This window comes from Uloborus diversus, chromosome 5 (assembly GCF_026930045.1).
Source record: "Uloborus diversus isolate 005 chromosome 5, Udiv.v.3.1, whole genome shotgun sequence".
Classification (NCBI taxonomy): Eukaryota; Metazoa; Arthropoda; class Arachnida; order Araneae; family Uloboridae; genus Uloborus; species Uloborus diversus.
The window spans coordinates 162,851,223-162,878,412 of NC_072735.1; the positions used below are offsets into that span (position 1 = coordinate 162,851,223).

Here is a 27,190-nt window from a genome sequence, read left to right on the forward strand (position 1 = left end):
CAAAAATGTTAGCAATCTTCACCAACGCCATGCAGAAGGTTACATATTTCTGCATTGAAAAAGTTGCTTCTTGTAACCTCGAAACATGTAAGCACTTTCTACATGTTTTGAGCATAGCGAACATTATTTCTTTGCTTTCAAATGTTTCAACTCAAGAGTTAAAACTTTTATTTCAAAAATAACACATTTTTTTTCTAAAACCATATTATGTTTATTTTTCGTTTCTTTACAAATAATAACTTAACAGGTGCACCATTTCATTTTTTGATGTACCTGATACAATATTGCAAAGCATTCAATATCTTGAAAAAAGAAAAAAAAATCTTCAATTATTTCCCTAGATGCAGTTATCTGGAGTTATAGCTGAGACCAGGAAGTTCTTTAAAAAAGTTGTTGGTACAGAAAGGAACATGGCTTTAGTGAATGTTACTCCAGAAATCCTCGAGCACAAGCTAGAAGACTACAACATCAATACTAGAAAACAAGAAGTACAGGAATTTTTAGAACACATGGACTATGATAAGAAAGGGTATGTGTAATTCAAATATAAAATTTATGCCCTCATATGAAACTGATTAGATTTAAAATTATTTTTTATTTTAAATCAAAATTTTTAAAGTCTGTTTTGTTTATTTTATGCAAGTCAACTGAAATAATCCCTCCAAAACTACTATGTGTAGTATTTAAATATTATGGAATAATTAAGTGCATATGAGTCTGTTATTGTAATTATTATAATTATTCCAAACATGTTATCTTTTAAGAATAGAAACAACAACGTTTTATAGTACAAAACTTACCAATAAAATGTCGCAACAAAACGTTGTTGCTTTAATTTTACTTTTTGCACAAATGTATTTATTTCTGATGCTGTCTTTTTTTTAGCCTTATGAATTTATTTTCCTGGAGTGGGTTAGTTGATATGGATTCTCTGATATCTGATTTATTTAAGGTTCCAAATATTCAGGTGTGTATTTTTTTTTTTTTTTTTGCAATTGTTACAGTTGCATAAATTATACTCATCAAATTAAATAAAGAATACCAAGAAATTATTTAGATACGTCAATATAGTTTTGTCTTTAAGTTATGCATTAGTTAACCCTAAAACTTCTCATATTGAAGTGTGCACAATGAGTTAAGAAAAGTATAAGATTTTTTTTTCTGTACAAAACCAATCCAGAAATTCAATTTAATTTTAGAATGTGTTGAAAAGTGAAAAAGTGGTTCTGTGTAAACTGGATTTAAAAACCCAATTTAAAAACAAAACCTACTGCAAATATTACAAAAAGAGATACATGAATGTAAAGAAAAAGTAGCACGTTTTTTTCAGGTTCAAATGTTCAATGTGTTAGCCTTTTGGTTCATAATAAACATCCAGTCTGTAGCAAAAGTTCATTCCACACGCCATGTGATTTCTTTTTATGGGTCATGTCAAAGGCACTGTTAATCAACTCCAGACGTGAAAACACTACAAAAATTACAAGAATGTATTCACACACGTACACATATATATATATCGATAGATAGATAGATGTATGCTTTTTATATTTACTTGGCTTGTTAGTTTGCTGTGTTGAGCATCTATAAGCTTTTGGTGTGGTCTTTTCAATATTTTTAATTTTTATTGTAATTATTTTGTATATATATATGTATATATATATGTACTAAACCAATATATATATATATATATCACCCTGTCTATATGCATAATATATATATATATATATTTTCTATAACTAATAATCATTGCTGCACTCAGACAGGTCCCTGATTATAATACATTGGGAATTGAAGGATTTGCTGCAAAAATGCTCCAAATTTCAAATTGCAACTGGTCTGCTTACCTTCTTTTGCAGCAAGCCCTTCAATTATGAAAACTAGCTATCAAAATTATCTAGAAATAGTTTAAACTGTTGATGCTGTGTTAATATCTCAAATATGCCCATCTTGAATTGATTCTCTTCCGAGTGCATTTATATTAAATTCCCAAATCATATGAACAGAACAAGTTGCATATATTTATTACTTTTGTTTTTTACTAAATGGCTACTTTTTTTACATACAGACATCATGTACGATAAATAAATTGTATTCAAATATTTTAGACTGGAAGAATGGAACCAATTATTTCAGCATTAACAGAAGATGAAGAAGAAATGTTTCGTAACATGATGAGGAGATTACACCACATTGCAAAAGTAAAAAAAAGACTTTTCATTTAAATGATATTGAACTAGCCCAAAAAAGCTTATTTTTATATTTTTGAATCAATTGCAGGTAGCTAAAGAAAAAGATGTCCGTGTTATGATAGATGCAGAGCAAACTTACTTCCAACCTGCAATAAGCAGAATTACTATGGAACTGATGCGTAAATATAACAAAGAAAAAGCAATCATCTTCAACACTTATCAGTGTTATCTCAAAGTATGAAATGTTTTGTTTTCTTCCATAACAACAAACAATTTAAAATTTGAATTTATGTATTTAGCTTACTTTATTCAAAACTAGGGAGCTGGAAGGGTAAATGCAGACTTGAAAGGTAATTGTTTTTGAAGTTATTAGCTTGACATTTTGTAACCAGTAGTCAAATAAATTTTTAATAGAATAACTGCAAAAAAAAAAAAAAAAAGTGCCAAGTTTTGGATAATGTCGATGATATATTGACATTTCTCATGATATAAAATGTTTTCGTAAAAACTACATTTAATGCATGACAGAAATTCCTCAGATTGATCCAAATTCTAAATTTTTGTTCGAATGATAGAAAAGCAACCCCCCCCCCCCCTCCAGGGCATATCCAAAGGAAAAATTTGGGAATGTATCCCCAGTTTCCTTGAAAAACAGAAATTATCTATTTTTGACGATTGACTCTAATAAAAACTAGCCAACCCCTAATATATCAAAAATTTTTTTTTCTAGCTATGCCATTGCCCCCCCCCCCTCCTCCCGCACCAAAAAAAAAAAGAGAAGTTAAGGTGATATGTATTAGAAATTCCACAAATGTTGTAACTAAAATCAGCTATTGACATTATGAAGAAACAGATTCTTGTGTGGATGAACGTGTTATTTTGTCCTGGTTCAATTCTCTTTCCTTTTTCTTAATCGTTGGCATAGAATTAAAGAGTATTTAGTGGAGCAATAAGAAGTTCAAGCTCAAGAAATTGTCTGCATAAATTAGTGATTCACTGATACCGAAGAGCAAAAAGGCAAAATATTGAGACATTTATTAACATCTTCCTTACATCAACACTATAATATTGTAGAAGGAAAACGCTGATTTTTAAAAACAAGCAAGATATTTTCTTCTCATATTCATTTATTTGACTTGCAACATCTTCATCTATTCAACTCTTTAGTTGCAGCTTTGAAAGCATTAAAATTCAAAAATTTTATTACCTTTAATTGTATTTACAAGGTAATTCTAATGAAAAACACAGGGGTGCCTACCTAGGGGACTCATGCAGCAGAGAAATTTTTAAGGGAAGGGTATTTTCCTATTTTTCTGGCAAGAGGGCTTTTGATCTTGGGGGGGGGGGGGGGGTCTTCGCGGTATTGGGGAGCGGTGCACCATTGCTTTAGGGCACCTTTGAATAACATGACTTCATTATTTTGTTTTTTACATGACATATGTAATAAAGACAAGTACCATCGAATCCAATGTCGAGTATGTTTAGATACCTACAAATAACTTTCCCTATTGCATGTCTACATCAGCCCAAGAAATTGGGGGAAATGTAAAAAAATAACACTAAGACTTATTAACGTTGTAAATATATACACTGCTCGCCTCGGGGGGGGGGGGGGGGCGCTACAAGTTTCAGGGGGCCTGAAATTCTGAAATTTATAGATCCGGGTCTGACTTTAATAATATGTGTTTAATTAAAATTGCATCCTTTCTTTATTTTTAATTTCCTGTTTTCTTGTTACATAGGAAATGTTATTAATTTTTGCAATATAGTAATTATTTTTATATATATTGCAGTTTTTAGAGGCATTTAATTTCATTATGCATGTTTTTAACTTACAGGAAGCATATAACAATATTCTTCTTGATTTGGAACTTGCAGAAAGGCAAGGATTTTACTTTGGTGCTAAACTGGTGAGAGGAGCCTATATGGAACAGGTATAACCTTACTATGAAATACACCGCCAGCCTTTGAGCTGGCGGTGTATTTCACGTTTTTTTTGCTTTAGCCCTGGCTAATGGGCGGTAATTTACTGAATAACCTTACTATGTTGATTCAAGATTCTTCCAATCATGTTTTAACCAAAACTGATTTAAAAAAAAAACATTTAAGATCCAAAACTAAATTTGTTCCTTTCTGGAATAAAATATTCATTGAAACTTAAAACACCCCAAACTGGACAAGATTTAGGGTCAAGGTAGAATATTAAAAATGTTTGTTTGATTAATAAAAAAAATTGTTAACAAGAAGGAAAAAAATTGAAAAGAAATGTAAAGTACTTTACAAGTTTTCATCAAATCAAAATGCACTTTTCAATTTGTCTATGTTTTCTTTTAACTAGTTGTACCTCGTTAACCGGAAAGTCGTGGGAACATGAAAATTATCTCCTGACAAGGGAATTCCATCTTATCAGATAAGTTATAGTGAGATTGCTAACTTAAGGGACTAAATAAGTAGTTCATGTAAAGCGATAATTTCCATTAAGTGGTTTCGTACTACAGGGTTCAAAAATATGATATCTGATATTTTGATATAGATCGGATATTTTGATATATACCTGAAATTTTCAATCAACACAAAAAATAAAAATCTTTAAAGTCTTCAAAATAGTAAATGCATCCTCAAATCACTTTAATTATTATTATAATATGTAGACTTAAAATTAAAGTTTTTTTTATTATTCACATCTAATATTTCATTTTACATTTTTGTGAATTTTAATAGAGTTAATTTAGCATTAGCTGTTTTACTCATTTGTCTTCTGTTAGCTACTTTTACACAGTTATATGATTCAGAAATAAACAATATGCAATAGTCAGGAGCACAGTCATAAAACATTTTCTTTTTTTCCAATCAATGTTTAATATTTAATTAGGTACTTTTAATATGAATTAAAATTGTTACATTACTAATAATTTTATGAATATAAAATAAAAAAAGAATATTATATTATTTTGTTATATTAATGATGTATTGATACATCATAAAACTGTAGTACATAACTTCTTGGTTATTTTTAATAATAAATGAGCAATATTACCATGATTAATATAATTTTTATATTGAAAATACCGTAGTTAGAAAAATATTGAAAATATCATGATATTTTCAGAATAAATATCGGATATATATTGTGATATCTATCGATTGATATATATACAGTGGCTCCCAAAAGTGTTCATACACCTACGACTTTCAATGAAATAGGACCTTATCCATTAATTAGAATTAATATTTCCGAAAAGATATTTAATTATATGATCGAGGATCAATTTTCAACAAAACCACACGAAAACTTTTAAAAAACTATTAAAACTTAATTTTTTAAAAATCAAAAACCAAAAAGTGCCAGAAATTTTATCTCACAAAAGTCTTTGTAGACTTTAAAAAATGTTTATATGTGATTGAATAATCTAACTTTTTATTAAGTTATTATTTAGTAGAATATCATGCAGCAACAGCAACACCATTTAAACGTTTGGGAATATATTTCATTCTTTTTTTGCGTAATTTCTGAGTAGGTGTTTAACTACACTTCAAGAGTCTTATTGTTTCTAGCTCTATTTTCGTTTTAAAGCCGTATTTTCGCAATCTAACCTCCAGATATCTCTAAATATGTTACATTAAGTTTAAATCTGGAGATTGAAGGGGTACTTTCTAAACTTTAGGACAATTTTTGAGGCACTAGATGCAAACGTTGAAAACCGTGTGCTTATCGTTATCTTGATAAAAATCAAAGTTTTTTCCGATAACCAAATTTTTCGCTGAGAGTTTAAAATTGATTTTTAAAATATTTAAATGAACAGCATGATTCATTATTTCATCAAAAAACTTCAAACTACCAAGTCCTGATATGCACCCTTACACAAGAACACCTTCACCGTCCTGATTAACTGGTCCAAATAAGTTCTTAAGATTAAGTTCCTAATTATTTCTTTTATTTACAATTATACAACAATTTAACCAAAAATGTTGAATTCATTTGTATCTGTAAGTAAGACGTAATTCAAAAAGTTTTGTGCTTATTTATCATTGATCTTGCGACGAAAAGCGTAAGCTTTCTGTTTTTCGCACGGCCAAGAAAATTTCTGTGGGAAGAGGTCCTATTTAATCCAGCTAATCAGAGAACATGGCGAACAATTTTAGGTGAAAATTAAATATAAAAATTTTCATTTAACTCTGCAGAAACTTTTACAGCACTCAAATGTGTATTTTTCATAAATTTTTTAACTGTAAATCTCAGATTATTCTTGGTCAACTTTGCCAGTTGACCTTTTCTTGCCTTGTTTTCGGTCTGATTCTTTTATTCAAAGCATTTTATTATAGAATGGAATAAATTAACTAATTTAGAGACATTTTGAACCAATTTACCGCTAATATGAGGAAAAAATTCAAATTTCGAATGGCGTTTGTGGTTTTTTACGAATACCAGCCATTTTAAAGTAATAAGCACATTATCAAGGAATAAATAAACGAAAAAATTAAAGCCAAATGACTTTTAAGGGTTAACACAATGCAAAAATAATAAAAACATGACATAGGATAATTTTAATCATGAATTTATTTGAAAATATTTGAGTGTACGATGACTTTTGAGGCGTATTATTTCTCTGTATCTTATTTTTTTGACCCATTTCAAAAAGAAGATCCGTCAGCATTTTGTAAAAACTACAGGGTTTTATTAAGAATGACATAGGAAAGATGTTAAAAATATTGGACTTCATATTCGAATTCAGTTTCGCGTTATTTTGGTTTTACTAAAAAATTTTAAAGTGTACGAACATTTTTGGGAGCCACTGTATCGGCGAACCCTGGTTTACAAGATTCAACTGAGTTCTTGTTTGGCCTGAAAATAATGATTTATTATTAAGTAATGAAAAAATTCTACTTTGATATTTTCTGTGCGGAAAATTGTCCTATATTTCAAGCAATTACAGAATGATTTTGAGAAAAAATATCAACACTTTTTACTTTCATTTTTAGACCATGTTTTCTGAAATTAATCAAAACTAGAATTTTATTTAATATCAAATATGTTAGAAGGTAATGGTTCAAAACAAGGAGGGAAACATTTCACCTATATAATCCTTTATTTTAGAGGGCTTCTATTACATCACTCAAAATTAGTTTTAAACATTATTATGGATTGACCGAAACATAAAAGAAAATGTAATTGCTTTCTGGACACCTACTTGTCAATGGTTCTGCAAACGGTAAAAATTTTTTCTCTCCAACTATGTGAAGCACTATCAGAATCGTATCTCTTGTTCATCAATCAGACTATTCACTGCTGGAAATTATAGATGGATATATATTTTACCACAGTTAGATAAATTAAGCAAGTTGAGACATGCACAGTTTCATAAATAAATAATTAAACCCATCCATAAGTATCAAAATTAAAAATATATATATATTATGCGAGCTTCAATAGTAAATTAATGCAATTTAGAAGAAATAAAGCTTGTTTCTTACAGGTATTGTTTGAAAAGAAACGAAAAAGATTATTTTATCAATTAAATCATGTTTCTAAAGAGCTATAAATGCTTACATTTTTTTTCAACTGTATAAAGTACAGATAAAATGTCCTGAAATCCTGGCCTCAGAGGGTTCCTTCAAGTTTAAAAACTAGGACTTATGACAGGTGATTCAAGAGAGTGTTCCAAGATTTGTCACAAATACCATTGCAATAGGAGAGTGACATTGTTTGAGACATGAGTGAATGTTGTCGCAAACAATGTCTCTCCTACTGCTGACTGCGCAGGACATCATTTGATCTTGAGGAATGGAGGGCCAACCTGTGCCATGCAAAACCATCTGCAGTCTCATTCACATCCAGATGAAATACTTTAATCAATCATGCAACTATTCTGCATGTTATTGCATTTTCACCACAGACTTAAAGTAATCCTCAATAACATGCTTGGTGTATTTTTGCTTCAGCAACCTTCATTTTAAGCCATGACTACAGACCATCTTTTAAAAACACGCTTTATAGTGATGGAAATTAAACTTTTCATTTTAACTTCACAGAACTACTACCCTTTGAACTATATCTACTGTTTTTTGAACTCTATACATGGACAACACCGCGCCACTTCATTGTTCCCATTTCCAATATGAGCATGACCACTCTTCTGTGAATTTCTAGGTTAATTTGCCTCCTATTTAATTTACAGTGCTCAGGTCTATATCGCGAGTGTATCTCATCTTATTCCAACCCCCTCTGAGAAAAAAAAAAGACGACCCTGATAAGAGGCAAGTAATTATTGAGTGGTGAACTCGCATCATTTGAAAATGAGTGATAATACTTCTCCTCTTTGTGATTTTATTATTTTTAATGTACTGTAAAAGCATTTAAAGTGTGATAAATTCTAAAACATTTTTTGCTTCACTTCATAGGAAAGATTAAGAGCAAAGAAAATCCGTTATGAAGATCCAATAAATCCAAGCTATGAAGCAACTACTGAAATGTATCATAAATCTTTGACAGAAATATTTCGTCAAATCATAGCAAAAGGAGATAGAAAAACTGCTGTGATGGTAGCATCTCACAACGAAGATACTGTGCGTTTTACTGTAAAAAAGTAAGTCATAGAAATATTAATATTTTATACTATACTCACATGAAAAATGAAGCAATCAGTTTCAAAGTTTGACTTTTGAAGCAACTTTGAAAGCAACAAAAGGAAACTATGCAAAATATGTACCATAAGTACAGCTAGAAATTTGTAAGTTACTGTAAAAGCCTAAAATTTGGCGCATGCCAACATTATCCGGTTAATATCAACATTCACATAGCAAAGGCATCGCTGAAAAACAGTATATTTCTGGTGAATCGCCAAGGAAAGTTGAGATTCTCCTATTTCAGTTTTTTGTGGTTCTCATTGTAGAGTGTGGCTCTGATACGTTGACCTTGAGGATGTTTACTGTTCAGTGAAAAACAGAAGTGTTACTGAAGTTGATTTTAGCTTGAATGCCTTCACAAAACAACTACGAAAATTACACAACACAACTCTACACCAATCAATGTTTTCTATTACCCTAAAAAGAAGTAAGGACTGTCAAGGTTTCTCTTCAACTTATTAGAGCCACACTATAGCTAGCCTGACAATGCAGCTACTTTTGTGATAGTTATACATAAATAGAAAATATCAAACAAAAAAAATTCTCATTCTAAAAACAGAATATGAATATCAACAATTTGTTTTGGATTAAACATTGGCTTAGATATAAAGCTGAAAATTAAGAATATTTATGCTCTTTGTTACTTTTTGGACATCCACATTTTTATCTTGGGTGCAGTTAATTTACTTGATATATTTTTTACTTGAATAAACATAAAAGTGGAAAAAATCTCACTGTTCTATAATTAAGTGAGCTATAATTTTAAATATATTATAAATAAGAAATCTCATTTTTTTTTTTTTAAATTTAATACTAGAAGGAGAAATACCACATCTTTTTTAGAGAAGACATATTTTAAGCTCTATCGCAACAGAACTCAAAAATGCTGCGGAACCTTTAACACACAGTTAAAACTGCTAAAAATTTCTTTTGGTGCAAAAATAGCTACCTCGGGGATATTTTTAATGCCCCTACCAGCTTATCGCATACATTGAAAACAAAAAATGTTTCAAAATTTTTGCGTTTTCACTTTGTGTTTTGAATAAAAAGATAGCATTATGGAAAGTAAAGGGAGGGGAGAGAGAAAATGAAACTTTTAAAACACTAAAAATTAAAAAAAAAATGTAATTTGAAGTGTCGAGTAATCTAAATGTTTTTAAAAAATCACACATCTCTTCTTTCCCTGCCATATTCCATTTCATACTTAGAGAGTTGGATAGTGTTGAATTCATAAAAACTCTTTCCAAAAATGTAAGAAGTATTTTCACACATACTTTGAAAAATAAAATAAAATCTGTATATCTGCTCAACATGAATATAACATAATCCTTATTGACCATTTTCAGATAGATTTTCACTATGTATGCCTATGTATTGGAGCTTTTAAAAGCTCTTTTTTTTAAGTATTTGTTGAGAAATAAGAGACCTTGTGTTCTGTAACTTTTTTCACAAAAAAGGTACGCTTGCTTCAGCTGATATTTTTCAATAAAAATTAAGTCAGCTATGCATTTTGTGAACCAGCAACGAATTGAGGAAACCAAAACAGTTTTTTTTTAATCATCCTTCATTGTAAATAGCTGGGGTTAAGCTGTAAATTTCAGAAGTTAGTTTATTTGCTATTTTCATGAACATTTCACTTTCATTCACATAGATAATATCTTTCAAAAACATGAAATTTATTTGAAAGTTTTTGACTCATAAATGCAGAGTTATTTCGGTTTATCGGTTAACCTCATAAGAGCAAGATTTACCAAATTTCTACAATTTTTTAAGCTTTGAAAAAAAATATTCTGAAGTAAATTTTTAAAATACATTGAATTATTAGCTGATGATGCAAAGAGATATATGAATTTCAAAGTGCATGCAATTCTGTTTTTCCTCCTCATTCTTCTTTCACACAGTTAAATTCAAGCTAGCAAACCTGATAATAAGATTTTTTTTTAATTGTTTTTAGAATGGAAGAGTTAGGAATTAAACCTGAACATAAAGTTGTTTGTTTTGGTCAGCTGTATGGCATGTGTGATCAAGTCAGCTTTCTTCTTGGTAAGTATTTACTGCATATTCAAAGCTTATGGTATTTAAATTATAATAAGTACTTTCATTACAATTTCACTATTTTGATAGATAAAATAGTAAAAAAAGAAGGGAATTAACTTAATTATGGTTACTTTAAAACATTTTGAATTGTACGGAAAAGAGTTCATTATTTTTGCAACCAAGGGTTGTAAGACACCTATGCTGTCTGTCTTGTCGGGCACATGAAAATAATGAACTCCTAAAAAAAATCTCTGGCAGTTTAATAGGACTTTAATGAGTGAAAACTAAACCGAAGTTTAATTGTATACTGCTGCCTGCCTTGTCTAGTGGTCAGAGGGTGATGAGGTGGTCCCGGGTTCGAATCCCAGCTCGGGCATGGATGTACTTTCTCTCTTCTGTCCTTGTCCTTCCTTTGTGTTGTGAATGGTAGCCTACCCTATAAACAGGTCCCTATGGCATGTGTGTACTGTGGAAGTCTGACTTCACACCAAATTACAGTACAGTTGGAAAAGTGAAGCAGCGCACACCAAATGGCCAGCCTAGCTGGAACAAGACAACAACAACTGTATACTCACACTGGTGCTGGGAAAATTATCATCTGAAAATAATTTGCATTTGTCATGCAAATTATTACTGCATTCCAGGAGTGCAACCAGAAAATATTTTTAGAGGGGGGGTTGCAATTTTTTTTCCGCAACATTCTATCAGCGTTCTCTCTCTCTTTACATCAATATATATTTATTATTAAGTAAAATTCCTTAACATTAAGTTTCGCAATTTATTCAAAAACTATTGCAAAAACATTAATTGTTCTTATGCCAGAATCACGTTAAGAATAAACTTTAAAGTACTTGAAACAACAGTATGGTGGTAAGATGTTCAAATTAATAAATGGAAATCAATACTTGTTATTACTCTGTTTACTATATTAATGAAATAAATCAAAATGCACACAAATTTTTATCACCAAAAGCTTAAACTTTTCATATTTTTAAGATCATTCAGGGAAAGAGAGAAAAAAAAAAGGAACACATTAAAATGGCATGAAATCACTTAAAAATACAACAAAATAATCAATAAAATCACTTACACTTGATGAGTCCTAAATATCCACATTGCATGTGTACGCTTATAAAATTGTCTTATTGTCTATAATACAAAGTTTAACCGTCGTTGTTTTTTGGTTAGTTCTTCAATAACTTCATTTGGTTGTACAACTATATATTTGTTGATACAAAGCTGTGCTAATCCATTTTAGCGTTATTGCATCATTGTGCTTAAATAGGACTTGAGGCGGCGCAATGTTGAAAACGATCGCTCCGCGGTAGCCGAAGAAATAGGCAGTGTTATGATCGATTAGTTCCTAACTACAGAAAAAATAAATGCCGAAAAGGAGAGAGGGGGAAGTTTAAAATGACCTCTTGTCATCCCTGCTTACTTTGGAACCACTTCGTTTTCTCAAAGTGCGTTCATCTTTGTTCCAATTGAAAAAAAATTTTTTTGAAAAGTGTTCAAATTAGCGTTCTGGGGGGGGGGGGGGCAGGGGATCTGTGGGCCCCCCCTCTGGTTGCGCTCCTGCTGCATTCATAACTAATAAAACCCTTTTTAAAAAATACACTGTGATAAAATGAATGTTATGCTTTTAATAATACGTAACTATATGTGTGTCATTTTGGCAGGTCAATCTGGTTATTCTGTTTATAAATATGTGCCATATGGACCTATTGACGAAGTGCTGCCATATCTGTCTCGTCGGGCACAAGAAAATAATGGACTCCTAAAAAAATCTGACAGAGAAAGAAAGCTTTTAATAAATGAAATCAAGAGAAGAATTATGTGTGGTAATATATTTAGTGCAACTCCTGTTGGAAACTACAAGCCAATTTGAAATCAAAGACCTGTTTTTAAAGAATTTTAATTGTGAAATAAAAATTTTTAGTACAAATATTTTTGTCAGTGCATCTTTTGCAACGATTGTTGGTTATAGACCAAGAGCTGGCTACACAAAAAAAAGTACTCATAAGGTACATTAAAAATTTCTGTAATGGAATGAAAGTACACACATAGCCAAGCATTTATTGCTTGGTCTGCCAGGGTGGGTAAGGGACCGGGCGAGTTGGCGGGGGATCAAAGATCGCCAATTTTTAGCGGGAAAACTGCAGTTTTTCTGAAAATAAAGCCTCAAATCTTTAAATATCTGCAGAATTCTTCAAAATGTTTGCAGGTGAACTTCTGCAGATTTTGTGAGGAAAACACAGTGCATTTGGCTATTCCCGTTTAAAATTAGGCATTTTCGCGAAAAACAAAATGTGGTACTGATTTTTTTGCACTAGTTACATTGATGTGTTTAGATACATGTATTTTAGTTACAGTTATGTCATGAGATTACGTATGTGAGCGTGCATGTAGTGCACGTATATGGCAGTGTTTCTTCCTGTTTTTCAGAACAAGGGGTGATCTGTATGAGGAGAGGGGGAGTGATTTTGAACTATAAAGGGTGCCACTGATTAAGCTATGGATTTTAGAAAAAAATAAAACGCTGGAATGATTTTAGAGATGGCAGACCCTCTAAAAAAGTGACTGAATGCACGTTAAAAAATCAGAGTCAAAAATAAAAACAGAGCATTCTGCGTCATGCCTCCCCCCCCTTTCCTCGTCTTCTCCGCCATTTTTGGGCATTAATGCTTTTTAGCCATTATTATTGAAATAACGTGCTCAAATGTTTTTTGAGATGGCCGATGGTTGATTTCTTAGTATTCAGAAATTTTTGGAAAGGGTAATCCCCCCCCCCAAAATGGTGCCCCTAAATTTTGCAGTGTACACCCCCTCCCCCTTAAAATAAGGAAACCCCAGAAAAATGACTGAAAATCCACGTTCAAGAACAACCATGAAACTTTTTAACAGCGCATTCTGTGTCATAATCCCCCCCCCCCCTTTCCCTTCGCCGCCATCTTTGGGCACTAATGCTCTTCAGCCATTATTATTGAAATAACGAGCTGGAATGTTTTTCGAGATGGTCAATGGCTGATCTCTACTACGTATCTTAATATTCAGAAACTTTAGGAAGGGGTACTCCCCCCCCCAGAAAATGGCGACTCGCTGCAAAATTTGGGTGGGGGGGGATTCTTTCTCAAGTTTCTGAATATTAAGACACCTAGTAGAGATCAGCCATTGACCATCTTGAAAAACATTCGAGAACGTTATTTCAATGATAATGGCTAAAGATCATTAGTGCCCAAAAATGGCAGCAAAGACAAGGAAGGTGGGGGGAGGGGGGGGTTCATGACGCAGAATGCACAGTTGAAAAATTTCGTGGCGGTTCTCAAACGTGGATTTACTCTCATTTTTCAAAGATTTCCTTATTTTAGGGGGGAGAGCTGCAAAATTTGGGGGGGGGGGGGAGAGTACCCTTTCCTAAAGCTTCTGAATATTAAGACATGTAATAGAGAACAGCAGCCATCGGCCATCTCGAAAAACATTCGAGCGCATTGTTTCAATAATAATAGCTAAAGAGCGTTAGTGCCCAAAAATGGCGGGGAAGGGGGGAGAGAGGTTCATGATGCGGAATGTGCAGTTGAAAAGTTTAGTGGCCGTTCTCGAACGTGGATTTACTCTCATTTTTCTGGGGTTTCTTTATTTTAGGGGGGGGGGGGTTACCCCTTCCTAAAGTTTCTGAATACTAAGACACGTAGTAGAGATCAGCGATCGGCCATCTCGAAAAACAGTGGAGCACGTTATTTTAATAATAATGGCTAAAAAGCATTAGTGCCCAAAAATGGCGAGGAAGGGTTCATGACACAGAATGTGCGGTTTTTATTTTTGAATCTGATTATTTAACGTGCTTTTAGTCACTTTTCGAGGGTCTTTCTTTTTGAGGGAAGGGGGAGGGGGGTTGCTATGCAACATTTGGGAATGGGCATTGGGGGGGGGGGGAGAGAAACCTCTGGCTAAAGTGTCCAATTATTACCACGCGCAAAAGAGATTAGCCATCTGCCATCTCTAAAATCATTCCAGCATTTTTTTTTCTAAAATCCATAGCTTAATCAGTGACGCCCTTTATAGTTCAAAATCACCCCTCACCCCCTCATACAGATCACCCCTTGTTCTGAAAAACCAGGAAGGAACACTGCCATATATGTGTACTACGTACACGCTCACATACCTAATCTCATGACATAACTGTAACTAAAATACATGTATCTAAACACATCAATTGTAACTAGTGTAATAAAATCAGTACCACCTTTTGTTTTGGGCGAAAATACCTAATTTTAAATGGGAATAGCCAAATGTGCTGCGTTTTACTCGCAGAATCTACAGAAGTTCACCTGCAGAAATTTTGAAGAATTCTGCAGGTATTTTAAAGATCTGAGGCTTTACCTTCAGAAAAACGGCTGTTTTCATGCAGGAATCTGCAGTTTTCCTGCTAAAAATTGGTGATCTTTGATCCCCCACTATTATGGTAGTTTTTATACATTGAATAAAAAGTGGTATTTTTCATACATAGTACCATAACCCCTTGTTATATCGCACTTGTAGGGAGACATCAAAAAAGCACGATATATCCGAAAATATGATATTACCGAAGTCATAAAACGTAACAATTCCATTAATGCAAAAAATAAGTGCATATTTACAAAAATATTAATTCATTATCATATAAGGACACTTTTCTTATGAATACAGAAGAAAATTTTTCAGCCAATTTTTCTTGTAAACTAAGAAAAAATAATTTCAAATATTTTTATTGTTTTAAGATAGAATTCGAATCGAAAGTTTCAACTTATACTGCAATGAATTAAGTCTATGGAAAATTGGCCAGTTTTGTTCATTGATTACAGGAAGTAAATACTGTTTCTGAGAAATACAACCTTTTTTTCTGTGATGTCAAATGCAAAGCAACATTAAAAAAAAAAAATTCTACATAATTTTTGGAAAAACAAAGGAAAAGTACAATTTACCCGATGAGCGATGTAACGAGGGGATACTAATAAGATTAAAATGGTTTGGCTTACTTCAAATACAGAATCAAACTTTATCAAAATATAACTAGACAAGAAAATCCAACCAACATACCTGTGCTGAGGTTACAAAATGAGTAGAATAGGCATCAATCAGCAGTTCATGCACCTCATGAGATCTCTTGATAAAGGATTAAACTAAGTATTCATGCTTAAAATCCTATAATGAAGAAAAAAATCAAGCTTTCATCCATTAAATTTGAAAGCAATTTCATCACGAAATTACTATTCTAAACATAATCAATAGTAGTTCACTAATTTTGATGCAAATATATTATGCCTGTATGACTTTTTTGGGACATTTATTCCACAAAAATAAATAGATAAATAAATAAGTAAGTATAAACATAAATAAAGTAAAACTCAATTTGTTTTATATTTATTATTATTATCATTTTACTTAAAGTAAAAAATATTATTGCCTCTTTTTCTTACTAAAAGTATATAAAAGAACAGCTTACTTGAACTTACTTATATCAAAAAAATATATAGATACTAAAAAGCCAAATCATGAAAAATAAAATCGGTTTTTGTTAAGACACTTTTAATTTTTCTCTTTTAAAGATGCAGTTTATTCCAGACAGTAGGGTACCTACGGGGTCTAGCGTCCCTGGTGAACTTAAGAAATTGCACCCCCCCCCCAAGTGGTGTCGCACAGACGGGAAGTCACTATGACTTCCCAAAATGTTTTTTCGGGAGAACATTTGACTTATTGATTCGACAAAAAAGGAGATAGTATTGTAACTTTATTATTCTTATTTTCTTTTTTTTAAATTGCTTTCAATAATGCTCAATGTTCCTTCGTTGTCGATGTTATGTATGCATATGTGTGCGTGTGCATGCTCGAATTTTATCATTCAGAAAAATTGAGATTTCATTCGGCATATTGAGAATTTTCTCCTTCCCTAAAATTTTACTTCTACCCCCACCATTTCATATACATTCAATAAAACCAATATTTGCAATTCCCTAATAAATTAAATAATGTATGTTCTTGAACCAAAAGAGAATAAACAGCTTTAACTTTTAATATAATTTGTTTCAAACTAGTAGGAGAATGTAATAAACATTATTTACATATTTACTAAAAGAAAGAAAGAAACCTTAGTTTTTTTCAATAAAAATCAAAGCATTTAAAACATTCTATTATAATTTGGAAAGCAAAGCAAATACAAAAAACATTGCTGAAATTCACTAAAAAACACAACCATTTACATACAGGCAAAATGAAAGTACTATAGATTCGCTAACTAAGGGCTCCGAATACTTTGTTCAAATAAGATTTTTTATTCTTATATTATTTAATTATAATGGTAATAAATACTTAGCCTAAGAAAAACCATACACTTCAAACTATACACGACAAAATGTTGCACCCCCCCCCCCACACAAAAAAATGGAGAGAATCATCAGGCATAGCCCTCCACCCTCCTCCCTGGTACACAAATTGTGTGTATAAGTGTTTAACTAACTCAATAAATCAGAACGAAATTTCATGCCAAAAGTTAAATTTCTTTTTTGCCCTCTAGCTGTCTAGCTGTTTTCGTTGCAAGGTTTTTTTTTTTTTATAAAAGCACTTTTTCCCTTTTTGATCAATTTTTTTTTATATTTTTTTAATCAGTCGAAATGTTGTCCCCATAGCTGCTGCGCCCTAGGCGAGAGCCACTCCTGCCAACCCCTTGGTACGCTACTGATTCCAGATTACCATTCGATTTATTTAGAAAATTATTTTAAACTTTCATTACGAAACCAAGGATATGGTGACAGAATTACTAAAGCAACTTAAAAGCAGGACCAATATTATGACAAACAGCGTCATTTGGACATGAGACATTTTTGAGTCCTGTTTACAAAAGGTGTCAATATATATCAAAACTAGATAACTTTCACTTAACACAACTAAATCTTAGAATTTAATTTCCAATCATAGTCCATAACAAATTATAGTATTTTTTTCCCTTATTGTTACTGAAAGTTAAGAATATTGTGAAACATTCTAAAAAAATAATCTACATCGATTAAGAATATTGCTTGCTTTTTTATATATAAATACAGTATAACTACAATTATCCGAATCAATTGGTACTGGATCTTTTTCAGATAATCAAAATTTCAATTTTTTTTTTTTTTTTTTTGAAAATGGGTGAATAAACAATTTTTAAAGGAAGAGAGCTTTCAATTAATAAAATGAAAAGGCAACACTTTTACTTAATAAGTGTACTTACAACTGCTGTACATCAGTACAGTACGTACACACCATACTTTAAATGATAGTCATTGCTTGATGAATATCTCTGTCAAAGTAAACTGTTTCACTAGCTTTGCGAGGGATAGCGCTCAGACAGAGTCATCATTTTGTACATCGCAATTCTGAAAGTGAGTTGCATAATAGGAGTTTGGATTGTTGGAGTTCTACTGTATCTACATTTTTATACATTTAATAGCCAATAAAAATTGCCAAAATATTAAATTCTTGAAAAACTGAACTAAAGTCTCAACAATTCTAAAAAAAATTTAAAATATAAATGTATTTATAAAAAATATATTTCAAAAATATAAGTTTTTAAAATATAAATTCAAAAATAAAGTGTTAAAACCCATAGTAATATCAAATTACTTAAAGTATTTTTTTTTTTGAATTTTTGCTGACAAACAGTAAAATTTAAATATGAGATGAAATGAACATAATGGCTTGTTTAACAAACTGAATGTCATGTCAGTTTTATGTGCCAACCATTCAGTTTATGTCACAGGTTCAGTCAAGCCAGGACCTGTAGCAAGAATTTCGGGAAGGGCCCCAAGTTGAATATTGTCAACATTTTAATTTGAAAACATAAAAATTTTTATTCTTGGTTTTAAATTTATTTTGGGAAGGGCCCGGGTTTCTTCATTACCTCTCTTAAACACACCATTGAGGGCATCTATTCCAGATAAGCCTTCACTTTCCCTGTTTTTTCCATACCAACAACATTAAGTTCTCAGGTATTAAACTGTTGAACTGTTTTTGAAAAATACCATTAAAAAGGATGTAAAATACTTACATTTTGTATGTATCATGTCTTATTAATTCACAGTAATAATTTTGCATTCTTTTAAATTTCATTTTTCATACTTATGCTATTTAAATACAGCAGTGGTTAAAAAATATAAGTATGTAAAAATGGCAAATTTAGTAGAGTTGAGTAAAATAATTTTAATACAACCAATGATGATATTTCATAACTTAATAGAGAGTTACGAAACATATTATTTTTAATTAAATTAAAATGTTAACATATATACATAGATATTATACACCAACAAAAATTCCAATCCAAAGGTTATAAAGCCTCAACAACTATTGGAAACAGACAGACTGACTATGTATAAGATCATGATATTTTAAATTCAATATAATGACTATACAAAGAATGACTGTTGAGATAAAGATCACAGATAAAGATTTTTCATAGGATACTAGAATTTTTCACATGCTATACAGGAAATATGCTAGAAGTTTGAATCATCACAGACACCCTGAGTTATCACTGCCACATGCAAGCAATTATTTTTTAGTTACAATTACAGGCAAACAGATGATTGAGAAAAAACGACAGAGATGACAGTATTAAAAAAATGAACATAGGATAATATTATCGATGGGTTAGTAATCTTAGATGGTGAGCGACAGTTTTGGTCAGAAGATCAGCAACATTAAAAAAGAAAGAAAGAAAAAAACAGAAGAAACAATAGAAGTAGAAGTTTTTTTTTTTTGGAAAAAAAAAAAAAAAACAAAATTATAATGATCTGCTTAAAATATCAATTGACTGGAAAAATTTCAATGTTCAAAACTACTGCAGATTTCATTTATGTTCTTATTAAAAAAAAAGTTGATTACATACATGTGTTTGCATACAATTTATACTATATTTTTATACAATATGAAAATAAATTACATTTTACTTTTTTTAGTAATATAATTTGCTCTATTTTAATTGTTTAAGTCATTTATAAAACCTCATTATATAGTTTATAGAGTATAAATACGTAGTACACAAACTCATATTGCTTTATCTCAGAATTCAGAAGACCTGAAACTTTTTCCTTAAATATTTTTATTTTTATTCAAATGCTTAAAATTGTTAACAATAGGTTATTACTTGTTGAAAACATAATAGAGGCAACTTTTTACGCCCCATCGATGCCATGTGTCATGAGTATTATTAGCGTTTTGCTGTAGTTGTGCAACAATGCTTTCAGTTTAAGTTTCTTTTCTTTTTCTTTTTTTACAAAGCATATTGAGAGAAATACAAAGTTATTTTTAATATGAATGAGATTTATTTCTTGTATCAATCGGCAAATCATTCAATGCATAATAATAAGAAGCAATATCTGCGAATAGAATAATATGGTAAGGCAAATTATCTCTAGCATACCAAAGAATTTTCTTTTTCTTCACACTGATAAAGAAAGATAAGAAGCTTGGTAGAGAGTATGAGCGAAACTTGGAAAAATGTGTCAAACATCGCACAGTATGATAATTTTACTATTTTTGAGTCAGAATCTAAAATCTGGAAAGGTTTTTGTCTCGAACATACTTAATTTGGGATCCCATACTGGTTATATGCAAAAAAAAAAAAAAAAATGCTCTACATGGTGTAAATATTAAAGTACACAGAAAAATTTCAACTAAAAAAAAAAAAAAACAAGACAAGAATAAGAATTTATGCTTACATATATGTAGCTTCCAAATGTTTTGCAGTTTTTCTTCAACCTGTCCGAAAATTAAAGCCTGAAGTCATCAACCACTTCATAGAAGAAAATTTTTCGTATAATCTGCTATTCTTGTGTTTCAGTTTCATTTTCTGTAAAACAAAACACAAGGAAATTTTTATTATTATAAAAATAATATCATATGGCGCACAAAAGCCTTCAATTATTTACGGATGCAATGAATATTTATTTGACTGAATACCAAACATTTTGTATGTTTTACTTGGAATCTTTCAACCACTAGCGCAGCCAGAAACACATTCTAACGGGGGGAGGGGGTAACAATAAAAGTCCTTACTTTTACATAAACTACTGTATTAGGGTTGGCAATAATGTTAAAGCCAAAGTCACTGTGAAGTGTTCTTACCTCACTATGAGTATTTTTAATTACGGTAAACTAAACAAACATTTTGATCTCTGCACCAAAAGAAATATCTACATTAGTTATTTTAACGACAGGTAACTGTATATTTTTAGTCATTATAAAAAGTAAAACATCCCCAATTAATTTTTAATGGGAAATGCAGCCTTTTGCTACTTTTTCAAAATTATAAAAATAAAAAAAGTGCCCACATGCAAAGAGCATAGCTATGTGGTGAGCTTTTAAAAGCCGGTTTTACTAATAACAGACCAACCAAAAACAATCAATCAGATTTTGAACTACAGTTTAGAAATGATAAATAAGTACTGAAATACAGTGGAACCTCTATACCTCAAAAACCTCAAGGGAGCATGAAAACATGTCAACTTTAGCGAACTTACTGAGGTTCCATTATTTTGATTCCTAAAGAGTTTGTAACACCTACTTACTAATGTTAACATTCACACTATAAATATTAATTCCAGTGAATAAATTTTCATTGTTCTTTTTTTTTTTTTTTTTTTTTGAGAATTGCATAATAAAATCCCTAATAATGTTATTTGAATACCTTGTGAGGAATAAATCCATAATTTTTGAAAAGAGGTGAAAAAGCTTCTTGTCAGTGAGGTCTGTTAAAGGTAAAAAGTCCTGCTCACAACATGTGAAGCAGCATGTGCAAAACATGTCATGGTACCTTCTTTCTTTAAAGGACTTCTATGGGTACATGTATCCTATCCTTTCCTAGCCTTTTAGAATTGCACTAACAGCACAGAGTGTGGTGTCTGACTCCCCTGGATAAAGGATGAAATTCTCTAAAAGAGTTTTCATGAAAAGGATCGACTGACCAAGAAACTGCAGCGTGATATTCTGAGAAGAGGTCAATATGAAAGAATGTTGGCACCGAAAATTGGACTACAATAGCAATTGGATGATGGCTTACAGAGTTTTCTGCAAATGTTTGTCAAGTTATAGAGTTTTTCGCCCATTGAAATTAGCAGCAGTGGGAAAACCATAAGAAAAATAAATGTCGAGATACCGGGGTAGTTGAGTTATCCGAGTGCCGAGTTACTGAAGTTTTTTTTTTCTTTCCAATGGGGCTGTATAAGAGACCCACCTCAAGAGGCCTCTGGGCCATAACCAGACCTAGTGCGCTCCCTAACAATGCATGTCTTTCATGTGTCACCATTATGACCCTGATGCATGACACAGTAGTGTTTTTGACACCCAGTTTCCACCAGATGGAGGCACCTGGGCTCTCATTTGATGCGAAATTGCACTAGGAATTTAATTTAGCCGAGGGATATTCTAAGCCAAACGAATACCCCAAGGGATCTTTTACATGCCGCATAATAATACAACATGGGCACTGAAGATTTTCTTCATCTCTAAAATCCACCGACTGGCCACCCAGGTCAGAACTTGCGTCCCCAGGCGTAGAAGGCCAGCGCCTAACCATTGCGCCACCAGCCGGCTGATACTGAAGTTTCACTGTGTTTAATTTCTAATGAAATTATTATTAGTAGTAAAAATATCATTGAAAAATAATTTCTTATATCAAGACATTTTACTTATCCCAGTAACTATTTCTCAAAATTCTAGCAATGATGGAAGTGTAGTGCTTATATTAAGTCAGGACTACTATTGAATGGAGCTAACACTTATCTTCATACATTTAACTGTCATTCCTAATTGAAATATAACTATTTTTGGATAGCTATGCAAAAGTAACTTTCATGTTTTGTAAAGTTTATTAATACATTTGTAAAGTTTCGAAAAATTTCAAATAGTTTTAATGAACAATAAATTGGATAATTTCTTATGAATCTCGTGAAAAGTTGTTAATACATTTTATGATTCACTTTTCAACACATAATTCAAGGCTAGAATAACACTGAATCCCAAATTTTAATATTTAGCTACCTATCACTCTGAGGATAGGGCAAATTTGTACCTCGCATTGCAATTGTTTGTTCTTTATTGATGCCCAAGATATCTTTCCATTGATGTAAGTATTTGTGTATGCTCGTATTTTGTCATTTGGCAAACTTGAAATTTCCCCCTCTCCAAAAATTTAAGCTTAGAGCTTTTCTTATTAGTCAGATACAGCACCTTCACCTGATATCTACAGTATCGCTAAAATTAAAGGGTGACTTCTCTATGAAAGACAGAGGGCAAATCTTTAAAAAATAATTTTAAATTCTGACTTTTTAAGCACTTTTATTATACTTGGCCTGATTGTCACGGAGAAATCTGAGGCCTGGTTTTGCTTATGTCTCTGCAACGAGACTTCAGGATTTCACTAAATGATTTGCTTAATCTTAAGGGACAACTTAATGCTGAAAAATTAAAATTCTAAAATAAATTATTTTAGTTAGGATGGAAAACAGCAAATTTCATGTAATTTCCCTATTTAATGTTTAAATAAAAAACCCATTGTTACAAATTTTGTTGCCTTACAACAGTAATGTTAAAAGCAATCATAATGAAAATTTTGAATCGAGGCTTCTCTGAAGCAAGCATGAAATTAGCAAGCATAAATCCTAGAGAGAAATAAAGATTAAATTTTAGTGCCAACTGCTCAAAATTTTAGACTCGTATATAGGTTTTTTCCCTTTTAGTACAGAGCATTTAAATGAAAAAATAAGGTGAAGTTTCGTGAGGGTAAAATTATTCTATTTCTGAAATACATTTCTACTAAAAAGAATAAAATAACAGAATTTTTTAAAAAAATACCAAGCACTTTTCATAATGCACTCAAAAGGATAAAATAACTTTTCTGGGTCAGAAAGGACAATTTAAGAATTACTGTAGTTTTCGAAAAATTCCAAGAAAATGACACAACAAATGAAGAAAAGTGCAGTTATAGTCATTTCAAACCAAACTTTCCCAACAAGAAAAATATGCATGTTTCAACACTCAAAGCCCAGCTGGGCCCAGAACCTGTAGCTGATCGTCACTTTTGTATTTTTATTTGTAATGAATATGAGCAAGTTTTTATGAAATTATTACTTATTATTAAAAAATAATCAGTTCAGTTTACATGCTGAGAAACATTCAAATTAAATTCATAACTTGCAGACAGACTCTGTTTATGCACATATGAAAAATTATTCAGATCAAGAAAGTATGATTCAACATTGATTGGAGATAGGATCACTTACATTTTACTCAATCTTAAGACCTGCTTACACAATAAGCAAATTTAAACCATGGTTAAAGCTGTCATGTCAAAACCCTCTAATTTTACAATTGTTCTAATAATGTAATCAGTATAATTTACGTCTGAAACAATGCCACATTAATGAGATGGTTAACACAAGAATATGATCGAATATTTGTGTTTCTTTTCTTAATCTTAAAATAACAAAGACGCAGGTCTTAATTATTCATATGGGAACTGTTCCAACTTTTTCCATTCCTAACAAAACTTAATTGTAATTACGTATTTTTACAATATGCAATGGAAAAATGAATGAATCAGAGTTTTTTACCTATCAAGTAAATTTACCCCCCCCCCCTTTAAACTTATCATACATTATTTTACACTTCAACTCATTATACCATTTTACATGGTATTTTATTTAAAAAAAAACAAGACTTCAGTACAGTTGTAGACACTTTGAATAACTTACCAAAAGAAGCTGTAATAAGCAAGAGAGTAGATTAGCTTACCAAAAGAAGCTGTAATGAGCAAGGGAGTAGATAGCTTCAAAAGGGTTATTGACTTTTACTGTGCGCTGTGCAGCCTAGATGAGCCCAGAGCCTGTTGCTGGTCATCATTTTTGTATTTGTCACAGCTTTTCACACATGAAAAAATTCTTCAGTAAATTATTAAAACCCCTTTCCTCTTCTTAATTTATTGGTGGAAACCAATTCTTTGAGACACATTACCAAAAAAAATAAATTAATAATGACCATTTTAAATTTTATTAAATAATATGTAATTAAAAAAAAATTCACACTAAAATGTAACTTTAATACGAAATTTCACTATTATTTTTAACAAGCATCTCCTTTTTCATCCTTGCACTGTGGTTTTTTACAGTTCCCACGAGAGACGTGTTTTTTCAGATCTGTTCCTCTTATAAACTTTTTATGGCAGACGTCACAAGTTTTTTTAATTTTGTGACCATTCATGTGTCTAATAAGGCTAGTTTTTGTGTTAAAACATTTCTGACACACCTCGCACATTTGAGGTTTTTCTCCGGTATGAATGAGGTAATGAACAGACAAGTTGCACTTTGTTCGGAAAGATTTTTTACACACATCACACTTGTGAGGTCTCTCCCCTCGATGAACCAACTGATGTCTCTTGAGATCATTTAAACACCTGAAAGTCTTCTCACACTCTTCGCATGCATAAGGTTTTTCGCCCGTGTGAATCATCGCATGCTTATCTAAAGACCTCTTTCGACGAAATTTCCTACCACACGAGCTGCACTGATAAGGTTTCTCCCCGGTGTGGATACTCAGGTGTTTTTTCAGATCCGTGTGCCTCCTGAAACGCATCTCACACTGATCACACACGTGAGGTTTTTCGTCGGTATGCAGAGCATAATGATGATGTAGGTTACTCTTAAACTTAAAACTTCTACCGCATGTGTCACACGTGTGTGGCTTTTCATTTGTGTGAATAACCGAGTGCATCGTGAGCATGTGCTTCTGCCTGAAACCTTTCCCACAAATTTCACAGAAATGCTTGTTTTCGCTCTCATGCGTGTAACCGTGCTTTGCAAGGTCGCCTCGTCTTTTAAAGGTCGTATTGCAAATGGTACATTGATACGGTTTCTCGTTCGTATGAATAATGGCATGATTGTAGAGAGTATAATTGCATTTGAACTGTTTCTGACATATATCGCACGAGTATGGTTTTTCTTCCTTATGAGTCACTATATGTCTCTTCAGCACACAAAAATGTTTAAAACGCTTATGACATACCGTGCAAACATACGGCTTGCCAGTGGTGTGAGAGTACTCATAATGTCTCATCAGAGTCGATTTTTGTCCAAATTTTCTAGAACAAATATTGCAATTTAAAAGTTTGTAATCTAAATGGCAAACACTATGCTGCCAGAGAAGTTCTTTCGCACCAAATTGCTCATGACACGGTTCACAGCCATACATTTCCATTGCACTTTTATCTAAACGATAATAATTTTGATCGGATTCAGAAATCAAACCCTCTTTAGTCAGATCATCAATACAATCTGTAACATGAGAAATAAGATGTTTAGAGTATTGTACTTTATCTACAAAGTTACTATCACATGATATGCATTCAAAGCAGCTAGGATTTGAATGTTCTAAATAATGCGATACGAGATCAAGTTGATTAAGAAATATATTTTCACAAATTAGACACTTAAAAGGTTCTTCCCCAGAATGAAAAATGCAATGATCTGCGAGATTACTTTCGGTTAAAAAATCATCTTTACATACACTGCAACTATAGGAACTTTGATTTTCCTCCTTGATTTTAGTAAGGAGTACGTTATTTTCCGATAAATTACAGTTATTATTCATATTATCAGGAAGCCCAAGACTGTCTTGAGCAACTTTACTTTCAATCGAAGTCATTTTTATCAACAATAAAAATAAAATTTTGCTCCAAGAATTGCACTACATGAGCCAAACCTTTCCAAATTTAACTGTACACTGAAAAAAATCGGCTGTTTTAATAATTTCAATCCGTTCAGCGAAGAGTTCAACTAACTTCGAGCCAATCAAAATAAATGATCAAAACAAAACAAAGAGAGAGGACGTGGCTATTGCGCCGGCACTTTACATTCGATGGCACTTGTCCACCGGATGTCAGGTGCACTAGCGCCACCGGATACCGACTCCTAGCTCAGGAGTCCATTTCTATAGCACAATGGCCGACAGCAGAGCTATTGAACCGTGAAAAATCAGTTTTTTCATATAAATGTCGTATTTTTAATCCTTTTTCGAAAACAAATTTGTAGAAAGATCAAACACTGTTCCTTATAAAACTGAAATGAAAGAAAGAACTTTATTTGATCAGGAAAGAAACGATTAAGCCTGACTAGATTGAAAAAAAAAAAAATCGAGGAAGGACTTAGTATTTCCCCCCTCCCCCCTGTTACAATTAGTTACGCTTTACTAGTAGCAGAGAAAAAAAAAAACTGTTTCTGATTGTTCTTCATTATGAAAACATTGCTTAAGCTTGAGGGAAAAAATGAAAAATG

General features: G+C 31.8%; 2 protein-coding genes across 3 annotated transcripts in view; one reads left to right on the top strand and one right to left on the bottom strand.

Moving 5' to 3' along the window:
• The window catches only part of LOC129222764 (proline dehydrogenase 1, mitochondrial-like), a 98,180-nt gene extending 85,391 nt beyond the window's left edge, over positions 1-12,789 (top strand). Inside the window, 8 exon segments of the mRNA XM_054857294.1 lie at positions 342-529; positions 886-967; positions 2,106-2,198; positions 2,278-2,424; positions 4,028-4,123; positions 8,589-8,773; positions 10,768-10,856; positions 12,530-12,789. Of these exon segments, the coding sequence (XP_054713269.1) occupies positions 342-529; positions 886-967; positions 2,106-2,198; positions 2,278-2,424; positions 4,028-4,123; positions 8,589-8,773; positions 10,768-10,856; positions 12,530-12,738 (1,089 nt within the window). The 3' untranslated portion in view covers positions 12,739-12,789.
• On the bottom strand, positions 337-26,663 carry LOC129222765 (zinc finger protein OZF-like). 2 transcript variants are annotated; one of them, XM_054857296.1, is made up of 5 exons: positions 24,657-26,663; positions 20,585-20,715; positions 15,927-16,031; positions 7,379-7,473; positions 337-474 (listed from the first exon to the last, which is right to left on the bottom strand). In XM_054857296.1, the coding sequence occupies exon 1, from the start codon at positions 26,559-26,561 to the stop codon at positions 24,984-24,986; it is 1,578 nt and encodes a 525-aa protein (XP_054713271.1). In that variant the 5' UTR covers positions 26,562-26,663; the 3' UTR covers positions 337-474; positions 7,379-7,473; positions 15,927-16,031; positions 20,585-20,715; positions 24,657-24,983. The 2 variants fall into 2 exon arrangements, with proteins under 2 accessions (XP_054713271.1, XP_054713270.1); XM_054857295.1 differs by having other exon boundaries at positions 7,379-7,476.
• Positions 26,664-27,190: the final 527 nt, after the last annotated feature.